The sequence below is a fragment of the Coturnix japonica genome, chromosome 9 (assembly GCF_001577835.2).
Source record: "Coturnix japonica isolate 7356 chromosome 9, Coturnix japonica 2.1, whole genome shotgun sequence".
Lineage (NCBI taxonomy): Eukaryota > Metazoa > Chordata > Aves > Galliformes > Phasianidae > Coturnix > Coturnix japonica.
The window spans coordinates 16501913-16521756 of NC_029524.1; the positions used below are offsets into that span (position 1 = coordinate 16501913).

Consider the following 19844-nt stretch of genomic DNA (forward strand, 5'->3'; position numbering starts at 1 on the left):
GATGTTACTTTTATCTTCCAAGAAAAACAAAACAAAACAAAAAAACACAGCATTTAAGATTTGCACAAATTTCTTGCTCTTCTATTTGCATTCATCCCAATAGTAAGGGAAATTAAGCTCAGAGTTGGCTTTAATCCACAATTTGCTTGCCATACAATATTTAATTTCCTTTTAGAAAATAAAGCTTATTAAAGCAATGATGGTTTCATATAAATATGAATTGCTGAGAATCATAATATTAACAAAAAGAAATGAAGTCACGTTGTGCATAAAATCCACTCCTTTTAGGTGATTCTAAACGTGTTATTTTTTTAACCAAATATTTTCCACCAGACAGTTTTAAGTTAAGTTCATTACCTTTTTCTAACCATTTCCTATTTCACAAAGTTAATTTTTTACTGAATCTATAACTAAGAAATCAATTGTACGATGGCATTAAGAGATCCTAAAAGAAAGGGCCCTTTGTGCAGAACTGATGCTTAACTCACTGCTGTGCAGTTCTCTTGAAGGCCTCATCAAATGCTGCTCATTTCTGGTCTGCATACACACGTGTGAATGTGACAGACTTCAACCGAATTGGAAAGATTAAGTAAAAGCCGTGTTTCAAATTGCTCAGATTTATTCGGAGACCTCAAGAGGACGTCCTAAGCTCATAGTGTTATTATTTCACATGGAAAAAGAAATTTCTGATGTTATTTAGAGAACATCCCTTAGCTTACAGATCAAGAAAATCATAACTCCTTCAACAAGTATTATAACAAGGTCTTTGAATGAAAAATAACAAAACCTCTGCAGGGAATTTCCCTTTCTTTTCTTTAATTTGGCTTTTATTTCACAACAATAATTAAATTATCTAATGTTTGCTTATATTAACGAGTGATCATTGGCAACAATCCACCAGTAGGAAGAAAAAGGGGGATCAAAGGCCAGTATTTTAAACCAACAGCTCAGGGAAAAAACAATGTCAAAACAACAAAGGAATGCTAAGATGTTTGGCAGTTTCTTAGGAATTCAGTTATCACCTCTTAGTGAAGATGACAACAGAAATCCCAGTATTTCTGTGCAGTGGTGTCTCTAAGGCTGCAACATTTTTACAAGCTAGACCTCTATTTTTCCTGTTTTCAGCATATTTCCATAACCAAAAAATCTGGTAATTACATTTCTGTAACACAGGAGGCCATACTTAGTGCAGATAACTAAAACAAGTACATTTTCCTATGGAATCTTACTTCAGTTAGTTCATCCATGCCCTACGGCTCTTCTGTGGGTGCAGGATACCACATAGAACCAACTAAGATACCATTGAGCAAAATGCATTTTTATCTGCTTTATTTCTCCTAGAAATATAGCACAGCACATTATATTGCCTGTAATTTTAATAGGTAAATGAGACAACGATTCCATGGTCATTTTTTTTTCTCAAATTGGTAGAATACATTTCCTTTCAGAGGTCTGCAAACATATTTACAAAAGTGTAAAAGCAGTAAATGCAGGCTTTTTATATTTTTACCGAATTTCCAAAGATCAACTAATATCTTCATTTTATTGGAAATCTGGTCCAAGGATGATACAAGAAATAAAATACCACACTTGATTTTGTTTTCTTGGAGGCTACTGTGGAAATAAATCAAACGGATAAATGTTTTCAAAAGAACAAACTTATATTCCATGAAGCATAACGATGACATTCCCAAACCATTTCCTCTATTTTTATTATGTTTCAGCTCTAAAACATCTCTTGGTTTTTCTTAATGTCATCTTAAGATGTGGGAAACCATCTCCTTTCTGGAAGGCCAGCTGCTGTGATGTGAAGTAGCCATTAAAATATCATTCACAGTATCTGCATTGTACGTAAACTTATTTTCAAACAGGACTGACAAAATTTGTATCATTGACTTCATCTTAGACATTTTAAATACTGTTGGTTGACAAAAATAAAGTGTAGTGTCATTCTTGGTTTACCTAAATCATTTATTTTGTAACTAATAAAAGTAAACAATTACCAGATACTGTATATATAGAGATATATAGATATATGGCCACAAATAAACTATAGTATAAAGTTATTTTGGTTTTGATAAAGTTAAGAAAAGCACATAAAATCATATTTCATTAATATCCTGTTTTATGGCCATCAATATTTTTGTGGGTTTTTTGTTGTTGTTGTTGTTGTTGTTTTGTTCATCAACATAGCAAAATACAATCTTCCTATTAAACAATAATTATCAGATGGCAGACAATTTTTTATTGGTTTACATTGGCAGGTCACAGTCTAAAAGCACAACCACATCAGGCAGAAATTGCACACAGACCGCTCTGGATTTTGAAGACAAAGCTGTTTTTGCCTCTACCAAAAGATCTTAATTTAACACTGGGGACTGAGAGATACACTCGTTAAATACATAGATTTCAATCGTGGGATTTTCTAGTAAAACAAAATGACTGAAATCACAGCATTTTCTTTTGATTACAGCTTCAGTTTTAATGTTTTTGTGCTTGATGTTGGCAAATGGGCTTTGAACTTCCCAGAGGTTGTTCCATCAATGTTAACACATCCAAATAAAACCAAGGTGAAATTGTTCTGTTGTGGACTTCCACAACTTTATTCCAATTAGGCCTGTTTTGGCTTTCTTTTTTGGTCCTCATATTTATATTTTGAACTTCTTCCTAGAAATGACAGGAGTCATTTTTTGTATTACATAAAGGTGATACTTTTGGAAGATATTATGGTAGCTGGGACTAGCCTGTAATCATGAATTTCTGTTAATTGTAGACGGCATGTCCATGTCTTCAAAAACCAGACTGGTCTTAAGATATTACTCTTTATTTGAGACAGTTACCATTACTTCATTAAAAAATGACAAAACAGCAATAAACATTTTAGCTCTTTAATGAGCAAAGATCAGGTCTCTTAGCATTGGAATAATATTCGTTATCCAGATTATCTTTATTTCACTCAGTGACCAGTAATATGGCCAAGAAGTACAAAGTAATTTTCCATCAAGTAGTATACAATTTATTTATTTTTTTTCGTGTAATAAGCTTTCATTCTTGAAAAAGAGTAACTGAAAAGAAATGTTTCTGTTACTGCAGTTAGTTTGTCAGAGAAAGTTCTTCGCATTATCTTACAAACTATCAAAATTGCTAGTAATTTGAAAAAATGTAAAAAAAAATCACATAACTTTAGTCTAATAGAAATATAGTACAGGTAAGAGAGAAAGTATTTATCAGGGATGTGCTCTTAAGTCCATCTGAATTATTTCTTTTATATAAATGTACATCTGATTACATATACAAACATTTTGAAAGGACTGTGGTATATAATTACTGAAAAGCAACAGGGAATGAAAAATTTCTTTTCATTTTAGAACACTCATTTCAAATCACACAAACATACGTAGTATTCAGATTTTAAAATTTCCAGATTTTGGCTCTCTCCCCGTTCTTACAAACATTTTTCTTTTGGTCTACAGAATTAATTTAAATGGCTAACATAGAGCGAAAAGGGAATCAACTTTATATTAAAGTATTATAAGAAGTAAACTCTGTAACATGCAACATGAGTTCAAACAATAAACTGAGAGGTGTAACCAGAGTGATAATATTGGGGCGTTTTTATATTGCAAAATATCATTGCAATTCAATCTTTGGACACACTTTACCTCACCAATTTGATCTAAATATATTGTAACTAAATCACAGAAAATCATAAATCCTTCACCACAGGATCTTCCATCAGAGTTACAACTATGTTAATGTTAGACATTATTTAGATGGAAAAGGAAAACAACATTAATAAAATAGATTTTTTTTCTGGGATTCAAACCAGTGAGTTTTCACCACTGCATACCTAGAATTCCAAAAATACCTTTTAGAACTGTTGCAATTCCTTCTTTTACTGAAATTACTATGAAATATTTCACTGTAATTACTTTTGCCCCTTTCAAAAACTTCTTTAGGTTGTGCCAATTGATGGAGAAAGCTTCTATTAAAAACTCCAATGGGATGAGAAGAATTTTAATTACGGCTTAATCAGCAGCACAGCCACCAAGCATATAAATTATCATGCACATCGTGCTAAAAATATCCAGTTTCTTTTATTCCCACAACTTTTATACTGACAGCACTTAAGTGATAATGTTGTACCTGCCAGGCTGTAAAACTTCTTTGTCTGACTGGCAGATCTCAGCATGAGCCCCTTCCTAAGGCCTTAACAGCACTGGTGCTTTGTGTACTTATTCAAATATGTAAATATGGTCTACACAATAAAACAGGTCCAAATAAAAACTGGTGAAAATTATCTGACATTCCATTAGTGTGTCCCTTGTGCATATTTATAGGTTTTTAAAATTTTCAGTCTTTGTTCTTTCCTGTTTGTGTTGCACATGCCTAATTCCATTATGTAACTCAAATCTTCAGAAAATTAATACTTGAATGTGAACGAAAAAGTATCATTCAGGACAACTGCTTCAAGCAATTGCAAACAGTTGGGTGGTTTTTTGTTTGTTTGTTTTTGTTTCTTAAGTTCATTTTATATATGTACAATTCTTTTTTTTTTTTTCTTTTTCTTTTTTTCTCAAAACCCCAAAAGTTCTTGATATGTATATTCACATAATATTCCTCCATATTTAAATAGTAAGAGTCTTGTAGGTTGAAAGCCAAGTAATCTTCAGTAATATCACCTACTGTAATCCATCAAAAAATAAAGTTTGTTTCATCTTGTCTGGCTATACCCTGGTTGTTGAGTGTGAATGGGGGTGGGGATGAGGATGGGGCAGAGTATTGTTCTGTCCTCCGGTAAATGTATTGAATGTGTGTAAGGGTTGAATCCCTGGTATAGTGTTGGGGATCATTGTGATGGTGTTGGGCGTCATTAGGGGAATATCATCAGGAGACCTTCTCATAGCTAGCGTGTAGTCTGGGGGACAGGCGGTCCTGAGAACCACCTCATGTGGATGGATGGACTCACATTCATGATCCAAGTCAGTGTGCTTCATTTGGAGGGACATTATCTCCTCTTCTTGTGCATGGGTGAGATCATTGGTAGTAGTACGTTGTGGGCTACATCTCCTATGAACATCATGTCTCCGCTTGTCCTTTTTGTAGTACAGTGCTGCAAAGGCCAAAATGTTCAGGAAGAGTAAAGATGCACCAACTGCAATAGTAACACTCAATTCTGTTGAATAGTCCCTTTGATCCACTGAAAATGGGCTTGGTTGCTGTTTGGGATCATCTTGTTTGGCTGTAGGAAAGGCTGAAGTAACAGAAACTGAATTTTTCCTTGTTGGTCTGAAAGTATTATCTGTTGATGGCACTTTAGTTGTGGTAGAGGTATACTGTGAAATGTCGTTAAGATTGTGCAGATGAGGTACCAGTTCCAACCAAAGGTTCACTTTATTGGCCCTATAATGTTCTTTAACTCGTGGTTTTAATCCAATGTGAAGATACAGCTGGTCTTTCTGAGAATATCTGGTCCATGCTACTTCTTCAAAGCGGTTTGGTTTTGTATGGATGAATTTTGTATCTTGTGGCACTGGTTGATTTGGGTCACTACAAAAGAAAATCTCAAATTTTATACAGTATTTCAAAAGGAAATTTAAAATTAGCACTTTATACTTAATGTTTATGTCTGCCTTACTTTGGACAGAGCAGCATACTATTTCTTAAAAAAAGAACTCTTATTAATCCTGGTTAGATACAGTATTATGTAAATGAACCATATATAATCTTTTGTTACATAGAATTCATCACTTCTCTATTTCTACAAAATGATAGTATCACTCACACAAATCTTTTACTTCTGAGGAAAAACTGCCAGAAGTGTGGTGATGTGGGCAAACGCCTACAAGAGACCAGTGTGAGAGGCCATTAAGCATTTTCTGTTTTCATTTTAGTAACATGAATCACAGCATTTCAGTTCACACACAGTACCTGTGATCTTCTAGAGGCAAAAGACCACAGCAGGGCATAACTCAATGTAACACATACTGACTTAGACTCCAATGGCCAAAGGTGGAGAAGTATTTTGAGCTACCACTAAAAGCAGGATTTGTGAAAATGTCAAAACCTCTCAAGTTCCGAGTCACATATTTTTTTAGTTAGATGTATTAATGTAAAACAGTTTTAACCACATGCATATTTTAAATACTCAATTTATTACTTTTCTGGGGAGCCCTTAAATGATTTTGTGTACACTGTGTTTAAAATTTCTTCATTCAGGTTACTCACAAAGATATTTTTCCCTCCTTTGCCAGAATGTGTAAGTGAACTCAATGACATTACAAAGCTATGCAACCCAATTCTTAATTTCTTACTTGTCTGTAAGTATTTCCAAGGGAGATATTCAAGAGAAAGCATTGCTTATTTATATGCAGTGCTTGTATACAAAATTATTCATTATCTAGTACTCACCCAGTTTTAGCGAAGTTTGTCCAGTATGTCATCACTACTGCACTTAGCATGACATCATTTTTGGAGAAATTACAAGGAAATAATTCAGTAGGACCAATCATGGGGATTCCCAGTACATAAGGAACCTCATCTCCATGGGCTGCATCTGCCCACGCAGGTACCTGATCTGTCTGGCAATGATGGTAAAAGGCATAGAAATATGTAGGCGATCCAAAATTTGAGTGAAGATCTGCTGTGGCCACTGCTGGTGCAACCCATTGGTGATCAGTAAACAAAGCCAGTAGTGTTTTCCTTCTGGTCTCAGGATTGTGTCGATCTGCCCAGTCGGTGTACATAAATTTAATAGTTTCCCTCAATATATCTTTGCCTTCAGGGTATCCATACAGGTTATCAACAAAATTAGAAACTGCAAAGTCAAAATCACTGGCTGATATGCCATCTTCACTATCCACAATATTTTCAACAAATTTTAACCCTTCGCCTTGATTAACTCCCAGCATGATGTCGTAATTGAGGAATTCTCCTTGTTCCATCAATATCTGAGGATCATCTGGTATCACATCACCATCAATTACTGGTCCAAAGGCTATATGGTATCTAGCTGGTTGAATGTCCTGGTCAACAAGTTCTCTATAAGGCTTCTTCTGTAGACATTCTACCAGTTCTACAGTGTCTGACATGTTGCAACCAACTTTTGTAGCCAGCATCCTGGCGTATTTTGCAGGCTGAAAACTAACCGCCCAGCTGGAGAGTGCTGTTCCACTTTGAGCTATCGCTCTTTGAAAAAGTCCTGTGGGGAGAAATATTTTAAAACTACTGAAGTGACCTTGAAACAGCTAAATACTTGAAAGACTCAAAGAAGTTCTTTGAAACAATAGTCAATTTTAACCAAAAAAAAAAAAAAATGAAAATAATAATTACTAAAAACAATCTTAGTAATAGATAAATACACAAGATGATGAGATCTGGCTGCCGTTAAGTCTACAGGTAATGTCTACAAAATAAACACAGTATGTGCAGAAACTGAAGCAAATGATTCTACCTTTGTGTAGTCCAGCTGAAGATCAGACTTTCAAAAGGAACTCAGAAAGAAAAAGAAGTAGCATTGCCTTGTGTAGAGTAATACTATTGGCATGAAAGAAATTCCTGCCTTTAAAGCACTTTATAGGCTGGAGAAAAAGCCAGGAAGCCTCTTCAAGCCATCATCAGCATGCATATATATGGTTATGTATCAAATAAAACTAATATACTGCTATTTCACTTTCTCCTTGGGATTAAACCTGGTTTGAGAGGTACAGTGTATTTGAATTGTATATTACAGCAAAAGTTAATGTTTTGGAGCAATGGATGAGCAGGTACTAGGCAGCTATTAAATTTATATGTGTCTGAGAGTCAAGATCCTTCCTTGTAAATTCTTTTTTTAATGAATGTTTATAGTGATCATACAAGAAACATGAAAAATGTATATTTTACACTACTTAGCTTTATAATTTGGAGATTTGAGCATATGTTCAGGTATTCATTTAGGAAAGAGAGTACGAACCAGCTCTGTATGTAAACTTGTAGCAAATCCCAAGAACTTCAGTGCAACTAATTTGAATTTCTGCTGATTTAACTAGCATTCTGGATCAGGAATTCTACTCATAGAAATAAGAAATGTTTTAAAATTGACCTTTTCCTCTCCCCTCCATAAGCATTGTTGAGTGTGCTATGAAGTAAAGCCTCACCCCTCTTGTGGTCAATAAATCAATTAACTTTTTTGCTATTGACTTTAACATGGTGAAGACTCCAGCCTTATTCCTATATCTCATGTACTCCTTTCATTTTGGGCTTTTTCTTTTTCCCACTCACTCTGGAGAGGGCGGTCCCATTTCTGAAAGAAATTTTGAGTGTAACAAAAGGCAGAAAATTTGATCAATATGAGTAACACAAAATGGTCCATTGCAGATGTAAGTCGTACTTGACATAAGAAATATAGCTCAGAATTAGGTATGACTTATGTTTGCAACTAGAGTAATTCCACTGACTTTGGTCAGGAACTGACAGGAAATAATGTCTGGCCTCACTTAGTTAGTTAATTTTGCTCAAGATGTATATTCTGGCCCATGTTTGATGAAGAGCTGGGTATTTTCACAAAAGGAACTAGAGCTAAGGTACTCAGCTAACTTCAGAACTCGATTTCAATAATGCAAAACACGACACTTATACTTGGATAGGTAATTTCTATTGATTAAAAAAATAATAAAATTACATACTTCTGTTTTCTCTTAATTTAAACAAGTCAGAGACATGTCTTTATAAACTGTATTGCAGTACCAGATTCTGTGCATTCGTAAGTTAATAAGAATCAATTGCTGTCAGGAAACATTTTACAAGCTTCTGAGGAATTTTCAAATCCTTTTAGACTGTATTAAAGTGAAATCCAAGTCTTAAAATAAGACAGGTATAAACTCAAGCTTCTACTTAAATTTATGAGAAGTCGTATGTAAGATATTATTTCCTTGCAAGAAATGAGTAAAAAATAAGAAAGAGCTGGAGCTATAAAGCACGTAAAAATATATTTGCATGTTTACAAGGTCAGATATTGAGCTAGTATAAATCAGTTCAAAGTCAGAGGAATTACCACAGAGGATCCAGGCATTGTAATAATTGTAAGAAAATGAAAAAACTGAATTTTCACAAACATGTATTTCATGCTAGTTCATAATGTTTCTTTTTGCATATCGTATAAATCTCTTTTTATTGCTTTATTAAATATCTCTGAACAAGGACAGAAAGAGTAAGCTACGTATTAAAAAATGCTTCTTTAAACACAATGGCTCGCTAAGTGTATAAAAACATTAAACACTGCATTAAGTAAAAGTGGTCAAGTCTTCTGGCCATAAAGTTATCTTAGGAACTGAAACTAAACCTCCTCCCTTCTAGTGAAGAATTCTTAAGGAAATATCCCTCATCTCAAACTACTTTGTTAAGAAATGAATAATACTGTGAAAAATTATTTTCATTCTGTCAGATCTGTATCTCACAGGAAGGAGAAATATATTTTTATCTGATAATGTGTATGATTATTATAGCTTACGGGCTTCAAACTGATGGCAAGAAGATTTAAATGCTCAGCAGACCATATTGCTTTGTGATTTCTGTTCAAAAGCTTACCAAATAAATACTAATAATTTGCAATTTGCATTTATTCATCTACATTTTCAGAGTGCTTTCTAAAGATGAGTGTTCTGCCCACTTGCAGATGGGCAGCACTGAACAGCACCATCTTGAAAAGGGGCTGAATGTGTCCCCTCAGTTACCAAGTGATCTTTCCAAAGGAAAATGGAGCAAAGAGAGCAACTGAATTTGCATCTTATGAAAGAGACTGGTTAACAATTTGCAACAAAATTTCTTTGGAAAATATTATGGTCTGTTTTTGTGTGGTCCTGTGTGGACCCAGGAGTTGGACTCCATCATCCTTTTGGGTCCCTTCCAACTTGGGATATTCTATGATTCCACGATTAAGATTAAGAAAGAGGAAGAAGAGAAACAAGGTCTCATTCAGCTTTAAGCTAAATCATTTTCATTGAACCTCAGTGGCTTCTGTATCACATCGTTGGGTAAATACAGCTCTTTTCATCTCACTGGAATTATTGCTTTATGACTGGCCAATTAGTCCTCCATGAAGATACTACAATATAAACCAGTGTGGGATTGTATGCCCAGTGACAGTGTGATTTCCTTCATAAAAATAAACAATACAGATTTACTTGTGAAAACAGCGAGACAGAAATAATGTGATCAATAAGCAATAGCCATGCAAATGAGAAAAACCATGTGGAACTTTGATACTAAGCTTATGGAATAAAAAATCGGGGGCCTCAAACAGCATGTTTTTAATTTCCTGCTGTCTGGTTCAAGTAGAGAGAAAAGGTGTTAGTTATGGAATAGAAAAAGATATAGAAGAAAATCCATTTGAAACTTGGATGCTTTGACAATTTTGGATCATGCATGCTAGACATTCAACCATTCTTTTTATTAGATGACAGCAAGTGAAGCTTATGCAGTTTCAGACCAAAGATTTCTGAACTGGGTACTCTTCTCCTTCACACAAAATAGAAGTTTTTAAGTATTTTAGTTGTAAGCCTGAAAAGAGAAACTGTGTCTTTTTAGTTTTCCTTAAATTCTGCTCCTCATGAGAAACTAAACTTGCCTTTCATGATTATCTGAATATAGACGACCTCATCTACTGTGAGCATGACTGACTGGTTTTCCAAAAAGGACACCCTTAGGTAGGAAAGAAGAGAGACAAAACTGATACACTGAGCATATGCTGTTCAGAAGTCTGCTATAAAGCATTTCAACAAAGCTCCTTAGAAAAAGAAGAAAGTGACCCAAAATTTAAACATGCACAGAAGAGCTGAGGGAGAAGGCGGCTAAGTACAGCCTTCAGAAAGTTTGCTTAATACTGAGCTGAACTCAAGTATTCATAGAACAAAGGGAATATACAGAGCATCACATAGTACTAATGGTGGTGGCATGCAGACACCAAAATTGTCAAAATTTGCAACCTGCATAATACCTTTGGTTGAATTGCTCCAACGGTTACCTTCAGAATAATGGGATAAAGTCAACAGATTGACGCATGAACCGCCTGCACCAGATCCAAAAACAGTTATTCTTAATGGGTCACCACCAAAGAACCCAATATTTTCACTAGTCCATCGCAAAGCTTGAATTAGATCAAGGAGGCCATAGTTTCCTTTTGCTGCTTGGTCCCCAGTGCTCAAAAATCCTGTGAATGGAAGTGAAAAAACAAAAGGGTTAGAGAAGTTCTCTTCTGACTAATCTTTCTGCAGTTTTCTAGGTAATACTTTAAAGGTACATGAAGTTAAGCATCATGCAATTGCATCATTTTCCATATTCACTAGACAGCAGTTTGCAATTTTGCACTCCTCCTGGAATAACTTCTTTGGTGTTCACTCTTTTGGCCATGATATATTAATGTAGAGAAGATGAAGAAACATCACAGGCTAAGTGTTCATCAAAGTACTAACAGGTCACAATTTACTACTCCCAAAGACTCTGTGCTGATTACACTAAGTTAAAGAATAAAGGTTTAGCAAACAGATGTGATGAAAGCATTTTTAAGGGGTTGGTCAACTGTGTATTGCACTTCTGCAGATATATCTGACAGCTTTGTTCCTGCCCGAGAGGCAATAACTCCGCTTCTTTGTATATTGTGTTCAGTTAAATCACAATAACACAATATTCATTTTCTTCCTTTTTTTTTTTTTTCTTCTATCTTCTTTTTCTCCCCCTAAAAACACAGCTAGTGTGACAGGACAGACTGCATTGAGAAATGAACTCAACTCCCCAAGTTCCAGCACATAGTCATTAACCTCAATTAATTGAATCTACATTAAAAGGATAAAGACAATTTAAGCTGTTTCTGTGTCCCCTTAACATCAAGAAGATAAGAGCTCAGGGGCAATCAGAAGAGCACAGGAATTGCTTCCTTTTATTCCTATTGGAAGAAAAACAATGCAACACATCAGGTACAGGAATGACTGTTTTACGCTTTACTCCCAGCAGTGGCCTGGCATTTCTTATCACCATTACTTCTGTCATTAGAGACTACTGAATAAATGGTGGACAATAAAGACTGGTGAGAATCACTGTTGATAAAAGACACTGTTTTGCTCTTGGACCCAACTAGCTGATATTTCCAATTTTCTTCAGCTTAAAAAACAAAATGTTTAAATAATACCAGCATTGCGATGTAGCCCAGTGCCTCCATTTGCATATGAAACTGATTTAATTGTCACTAAATCAACAATATAACTGTTTTTCAGTACATGCTTTGAAGAGAAATGCAACCATTAGAGCAATTATTTTCACATTAGTTATGTATTAGTGGGTCTCCTACTCTAGTTAAAGTTATACCAATTTAACTCTCTTTAGTGTAGACAGCCTACTTAAAAAGTCACAATTTTTATCATACTAAACCATAACATGTTTCTCAGAGGACTGTCATTGCTTCATGAGGACAAGAACAACATCTTTTGAGACATTTCTACCAAGAAATACAGAAATGCGAACACATATACAATGTAAGAATTTACCAAGCAGACAGCTAGGTGCACGCGCACACCTACATCCATATGTTATTAGGAGGATGCAATTTGTTACCTTATTATTGTTCTTACTTGACTTTGAATGGCAAGGTTATACGTGGTACTCTTTTGAATGTGGTATTCCTATGTAGACATCTACAGTAAGAGACCTTTGTTGCGAAGTGCAGTGACAGCTAATTGGCATCGCTGCCTCAGTTGTAGAGCTATGGCATGTTTGGTGTGAACAGCCTTATTTGGGTTGGTCAGTACTGATCTTTGTTACCATGGAGAGGAAACAGGCAAGTGGCATAAGGTGCCAGGCTAGCAATTCTGCCACTTTCAGAGCTAATGTACAGGACTAATGGACATACTTTGTTCACTGTGGCTGTTGTAAATCACTGTTGGATACTGGATTATAAAATAACCACTATTTTATGTCTAAAAACTGACACACTTTATTTAACTACATGAGAAAGGTAAGAAGCATCACTATCATAGACAAAAATATCACCACTGTATTCAGGGAAAACCCAGAAATAAACTCATAATGAGTTCATCCTCATTTTACTATTACAATGTGGTACTCAGTTGAGACAAATATTATGCTATTTTACTCTCTTTTTTTTTACTTTCCTATGTTTATTTCCTTCCATGCAGACAAAGACACTGGTAAGCATTCCTATGCAAAGGACCAGCCCCAATATGCACAGAAGCATTCACTCCTGTCTCCACACAAACAGTTCTTAAAGATGCAGAGAGACGATGTCATTGTACCTATGGCAGCAAATCCAATGAAGGCTTCCTAACTAGTCTGACTGCTTTGTCAGCCTGCTTGAAGCTGAGGGATGGCACTAGTGACTGTAATAAAATTAAAATGTGTGAATCTACGGGAACTATCAGATCCTGTTGTTGCAGATGCTGGGAGAACCTGATACATCCCTTATGTAAGCACATGACTGAGGAAAATCAGTGACATCTCAATTCATCAAGAAGCACATAAGTGATTGTGCTGACTTAGAGATTATTAAAAAAAAAAATGAAAGCAGCACTCCTCAAAACAAAAGCACCAACAGGACACGAGTGGTTATTAAAACTGTGTCCTAAGCAGCTCTCTCTGATTTTTTTTCCCCTTTTTTTCTGCTTTGCAGATTCTTGGGGCTCAGGAAGAGTCTGCTCTGAGCAGGGCTCTATGTTGGTTTGAAAAGATGCTTTAGAATTCTCAGTGATTCCGAGCATTAGGAAAATAGATGGCAGTGAAAGTCTTGAGGAAAAACAAATGAAAACACTCAAGATTTCTGAACAGGTTGTTTTCTATATTCTGCATAATATGCAGCAAAACAGGCAGCAAGTAATTCTTTGCCTGGTAAAACAACAGCTGAAAATTACAGGTGAAGACTTAAGAAATCCCCTGATGTTAAATGAGTTCACATCAAACCTTGAAGCTTGATGGGAAATCCTTGGGAAATCATCCATATACTAGTTTTAAAGAACTCTTTGTGGAAAGGATCTTAACAAGAAAGCTGAAGAGGAAATGTCTCTTGCTGCTAAAAGTAGAAACTCTTGCATTCAATTCAGGAAATGTGCCAGAAGGGGGAGCTTTCAGTTTATTTAAAAAAAAAAAAAAAAAAAAAAAGAAAAAGAAAAAAAGGAAGTATTAGTAATATTTCCCTCATTCATCTATATTAGAGAAATTATGACTTGTGTCCAGAGCAATAGCTCTGATGCAGAAGAAATATCTCACGCCTCCTCAGCAAGAGCCACATTGGCTGACTTCCACATCCACACAAGACGGATGATTATTGATGTTGACTTTCATGACATGAAACATTTCTATCTCGATTTTCAAAAGCATAAGAAGCCTGTTAATATCACCACCTGTTCATGCATTTTTTCTTATATGTAATAGTATCAGCATGGTCTAAAAGCATTCAAAATGCCATGAAATTGGAGATAGGACTGATAAAACAGATGAAGCTTTTCTTTCTTTTTTTCCCCTTAGCGAGGAGTGTCTCATTGCAGTTACATACAGAGAAATCATACTCATTCATCATCATACTCATTCTGTATGTCTGTGGAGCAATTGCTTACTCCTATTTAGCACTTGGATAAAACAGAGGTTCCACCAATACTTTTCATACACAGAGGAGATTTCAGAATGTAGTTTTTATAGATACCATAAGAACCAATACCAAATCTATTCTTCCATCTGTGTCATTTCTAGGACACGATCATTGCACTATGCAGATATTAAGCTAACAGTTTTGAGTCCAGAGGTGAACTGCCTTTGGTGGAAATGGCTTGTGTGTGCCTGTGCATCTGAAAGCCTGCCTGTTTTTTCAACTGCATTGGTGTATTTATTAAATATATTATCCCCCCCTAGGGATAATATAACATCCTAGGATCATCATCTCTTCAGGAACACCATCAGATGCCATCATCTCTGACTCTTGTTAAATAAATAAATAAATAAATGAAAATGACAAAATAAATTATTCCTATATTTTGCTGATTTCAGGAAGACATTTCCAAAAAAAAAAAAAAAAAAAAAAAAAAAAAAAAAAAAAAAAAAAAAAAAAAAAACCACACACAAAAAAACCAAAAAAACAAAAAAAACCCCAAAAAAAGCAAAAAAGCCCACCATCTTATTTTTCTATTATTCTCTAAAAAGGTCGAGTTGGGCTAATTTTGTTCCATAATTACGTTCTTCCACTGGAAACATTCCAATCATCAGCTGAACAATTGCTATTTTATATTCTGAACAGACAGGTTATCTCTTCTTTTATCTCCTCCAAAGGAGCAGACGCCAATAGAATTATGGAAGTGAGGACATAGTCTTTTGAGTGTTCAGAAAGAGATTTATTAAACTCATTTGGACCATAGCTCTGTCACATGGCTGTTCAACAAATGGACAGAGTGTGCCACAACCAGACTCTGTATTTTGTGCTTCAATAAATTTTAATGCTGTATGGGCTTATCTGCCCATTTAATGGTTTATGCTTGCCATTCAGATAAATAATTTTCTAATGCAATTCCAGTATTTCTGAAGAGTAAATAAAATAATAGAGATGTGAAAGTTTAAAGATGTTGTTAAAAACCTCAGCAGATTCAATTATATTAAGCTCTGACCTAATTTAAACATGCAAATTAATGCAGAGAGGAAGGCTACAAGGGATTTTTTTCCTAGGGTAAGGGAACTACTACAGCCTGATGATGCAGCAGGAGTTGGCCTGGCCTGGTGGACACCTAAGTGCCGTTTCCTATTGCTGTGAACCAAAGCATCCTTCTGATGAGTTCTGTCCGTGGGAGTGTTTCAAAGCTCAGCAACCTCTGTGCCTGCATACAAAAAGGGTGCAGAACATCTTGCTGTGCCTGTCAGAAAATACACAGCAGCCAATGCTACTCTAAAAAGAAAACATGTGATAGGAAGTGCTCTAACATGCTTCAAGGTGGGCTGCTTTTTCTTTTTTTTTTTTTTTTTTTTTTTTTTTTCCTTTCCCTAAAGAGCTACATTACTGAAAGCAGCAACGATTACTACTCCTCAACTGCTCGCCTGCTTAGGTACGTGTTTCAGCTATTTCCAGTTACAAATCCCTATGTGGAAAATGTCATCTTTTATTTTGCTAAAAGAATACGTTGTATTGTGCAAGTAAAAATGGTTCAATATACAGAGGAAGAATAAAGGGCATTTTGAGGGATGGCTTTATATTTCCTTTGGATTGCAGGTTCCTTGCCTAGGACTTTGGCTTGACAAGCTCTATTAATATTCAATGGTAATTGCAATCTACAGAAAATTTCAGTTGCCCTTTAGACTGTACCTACTCAGTTAGAAATGTGAGCAAGATAAGCAAATTTTAAGTAATATAGTTAAACTTAAAGAGCACATTTGTTTTCATTTTAGACATCTCACTTGAATTTGCACCAGCTAACTAATCTGAATGCATTACATGGGCAACAACACTGTGAACGTTAATGTATGTGATATCCATGGAGCAGATGATACTGCTCCTTGCTTTCCTGACCAGCCATTCCTAATATTAATAACATATTTTAGCAATGGATAAGGGGTAACATAACTAAAAGGAGTAGAGTATCCTATAATGAAGATGTAGCAGACATGAGCCATTTACTGCACTTACTCTCTGTTCTCATGCATTAATGTTATAAATCAAAGTCAAATATCTTCCATATCAATAGCCTGACCTGAGCTATTGAGCCCATGACTTTGCTTTGGGACGTGTTAGTTAGGCTTCAATTTCTGCAACGATCAAGTTGTGACTAACAAAATTTAGCTGGATGTGCTATATAATAATGATCAAAGTGATGGGAGAGACCAGGAAGGCCTTTGACATGAGGCGATTACAATTGGAAAGCATCTAAAGCTGTGAATTTTTATCTTTTTCTTTATTTTTTTTCCTGACTGAGAGAAAATGCATCCCTTCAACATGGACTGCACAGCTGACTTAGGGAAAACATCTCAGAAACAAAGAATTTTCTGTGAGTAGTGGTTTCCACTGTTCACATAACTTCAGTCACCCAGCTCAACTATTTTAACTGCCCTAATTAGGTTGTTACTGTAAAAACAGAACCTCAAAACTAAGTGTATGAACAATAACACGTACTGTGAAAATGCGCCGCAGCTGCAATAAGTCATACACTTATTGGGCTTTAAAGAGCTCTAGCTGTGAGGAGCATTGCTTAAACATCCCAGTCCATGCGTCAGATGTGATCAATCAGTGGGTATAGCACATCCTGAGGTTGCCAGATACAGGGCGCTAGAAAGTACAGGTCAGATGTCTGCCACGGAACGGTCACTGCTGAGACAAGCCTTGTAGAGGCAATACTCTAAGCCTATGTGGTAGATTTGGGACTGGGATGGGAAGCATACATTGATCCTGGGCTCTGAAGGCAGCTCATACACAGGGAGAGCAGATAAAGTGGCGTCAGCCTCCCTCTGCTTGTCAGACCTGTGCTCAAAGCAAAGCACAGCCAGTCCCAAATGATTACCCACAAGATCAGCTCTATGGTGGCTTATTACGGATGATCTTTACTGAAGAGTCAAATGAAAGTCTGATAATAATCTCAGAGATACCTTAAAACAGTTGTGTAAGCAACACAGCTAGTCCACAAGAAGTGATCTTTAATACTGATTTCTGGATATGCTGTTGGAGAAAAAAAGAAAAGGAGGAGGCAAGTCTAGTCTCAGGGATACAGCTGCAGAAACTCATTTTAAAGGATTTTTAAGTGATATGTGCTGACACATATCAGAAAGTAGAAGTAAGCCCTAAGAACTGATGGATGACATTTGGCATAGGTGGCCACAAAAAGCAGCTGGAGTGTGTTTGATTTCTCTGCTTTTCATTTTTTTAAAAATAGAGGGGAAAAGGAGATATATAAATATATATTTTGCTAGGGAAAGGAGTAGATATCTATTAATATTTTCATCTTTGAAAAAAGGAGCAACTCTGTTGCCAGCAGATAACATCTGCTTTAATGCCTTCCAAAAGGGAAAATTCATACTTGTTCGTACACAACTGAGTCATGCTCTGGGGTGATGCAACTTTTAGTTTAAAGTATTTTTAAGCTGCATACAGAATTTTCACAGGATAATGAAAAACACTGTAGTACTGGATAATATGATAGCAATGCTTATGATTTACCTTCTTTGAGTACTTTAACAAAAATAAAAGTAAAATCAACAGCCACTAACAGACAGCATAGGCAAAGCCAAATCTTATTATAGGATAAAGTGTGGAATAATAAAAAGCAAACATACACTGATCCATTGAAATATATTTAACCAAACCACAAATGATAAGAAAGGACTACCTGTGAGAATGGAAAAGTCCATAGCCAAAGCCATCATTTGACTTTCTGACTTAGTGGAAGAAAGCAATACCCTAAGGGAGAGATTCTTGGCCTCACCAAGTCTTAGAGCACAGCTGTTCCAGTGATGTTTACTTCAAGTAGCACAATATGCAAAATTATGTAGCCCTCAGCACATTGTATTCCATATCTGTCTTCTACTTCTGCCTTTCCATTTTCAAGAGCAAAACCAGAAACAAGACACTAAGATATACCCGTCTTTCCTATAGTATGCGCTGTAGGTTTTAACGTTAGATAATACAGTCCAAGCCAGCAGCTACAGACCTGGATAAAGTTTTATAGTGGAGAGTTAACAAATATTAATATTCTTAATGTGCAAAGTTTTAAAAATCCAAATTGAGCCCATAAAAAAAAGTCTCTTCTCCATTGTCATTCAAGATTTGGGCAAAATGAGTTCATTGTTTTCAAAATAGCACAGATGGTACTTGAGATCTCTCTACCCAACATATTTGAGAAATTTATGCCATATAATGAGCTGTTTAATATTTAATATGTGCATGCTACTTCAGAATACAATAGTTCAAATTCAGATTATGAAAGCATCATTTCTGTCACGCATTTCAGCTGTTCCACGCCAGAGACCACTTTTACTAACTTGGGGCTGGAAATCATTTTTGCTTTACAGTGGTCCCATTGGTTTTGTAATAGTACGTGTTTTCAGTAATGTCTCTCAGTTTTTCAGAGTTTTGAATATGTGTATGGATGAGAAAAAGGTTGGATTTAATTTCACTAGTAGGAAAAATTCATATTTAAGAAAATCGTAATTATGAGTTTCATCGAGAGGGACAGCACCATAATTTCTTATACTTCTTCACAGTATTGAGATGTGTGATGAGGGTCCAATCAACATTAATATGTATTCTACAAGTTGATGAAAGGGGAGTCAGAAATCTTCACGTAAAACTGCATATGCAAATCACTAGTTAGAGGCCCCGTAGTTATCTGAAAGTGCAATCTTTCAATCAGAACACAGAAATTATAGTGCTAATTTACTGTGAGCTCAAATCTCCTTATTTGAAAATAAATAGAAAAGATTAACCATCAGACCAATTTACTGAACTGCATTCAGAATGCCATCACTTGCATTTTTAAATCAGAACTGGAGACTATCTAAATATAAGTCATGGTTCAGATAAGATGTAATTCAGGAGAGTCTTATGAACACAGTAATACAGGTAGCAACCATATCAGAACATCACAGGAATGCCTTCTTGCTTTTGAATATGCAAGCTGAACAACATCTGAGCCTTAAACTAGTACAATTTGACTTTGGTAGTCTGAGCAGTACAGACACAATGCAAACACAAATGTACTTTATCTTTGCCACCAGGGAAAGCTTTGAGAGGCACGTGACAAAAACATGTTGAAAACAATGATCTTCATACATGAACTTGTGCTGTACAGATACCCACACTGCTTTCATTGCCATTAACACCAGAAGCATTCATGTAT

General features: G+C 35.6%; 1 protein-coding gene across 8 annotated transcripts in view; it reads right to left on the reverse strand.

Moving 5' to 3' along the window:
• Window positions 1-2150: 2150 nt before the first annotated feature.
• NLGN1 (neuroligin 1) overlaps window positions 2151-19844 on the reverse strand; it is a 334592-nt gene continuing 316898 nt past the window's right edge. For 5 of the 8 annotated variants that reach the window (XM_015871902.2, XM_015871907.2, XM_015871904.2 and 2 more), the window contains 3 exons: window positions 10976-11188; window positions 6412-7201; window positions 2151-5550 (listed from right to left, as the gene is read on the reverse strand). In XM_015871902.2, coding sequence (XP_015727388.1) covers window positions 4728-5550; window positions 6412-7201; window positions 10976-11188 — 1826 coding nt within the window. In that variant the 3' untranslated portion in view covers window positions 2151-4727. The remainder of the gene's footprint in view (window positions 5551-6411; window positions 7202-10975; window positions 11189-19844) is intronic. The other 3 variants (XM_015871903.2, XM_015871908.2, XM_015871906.2) reach the window with 1 other exon arrangement.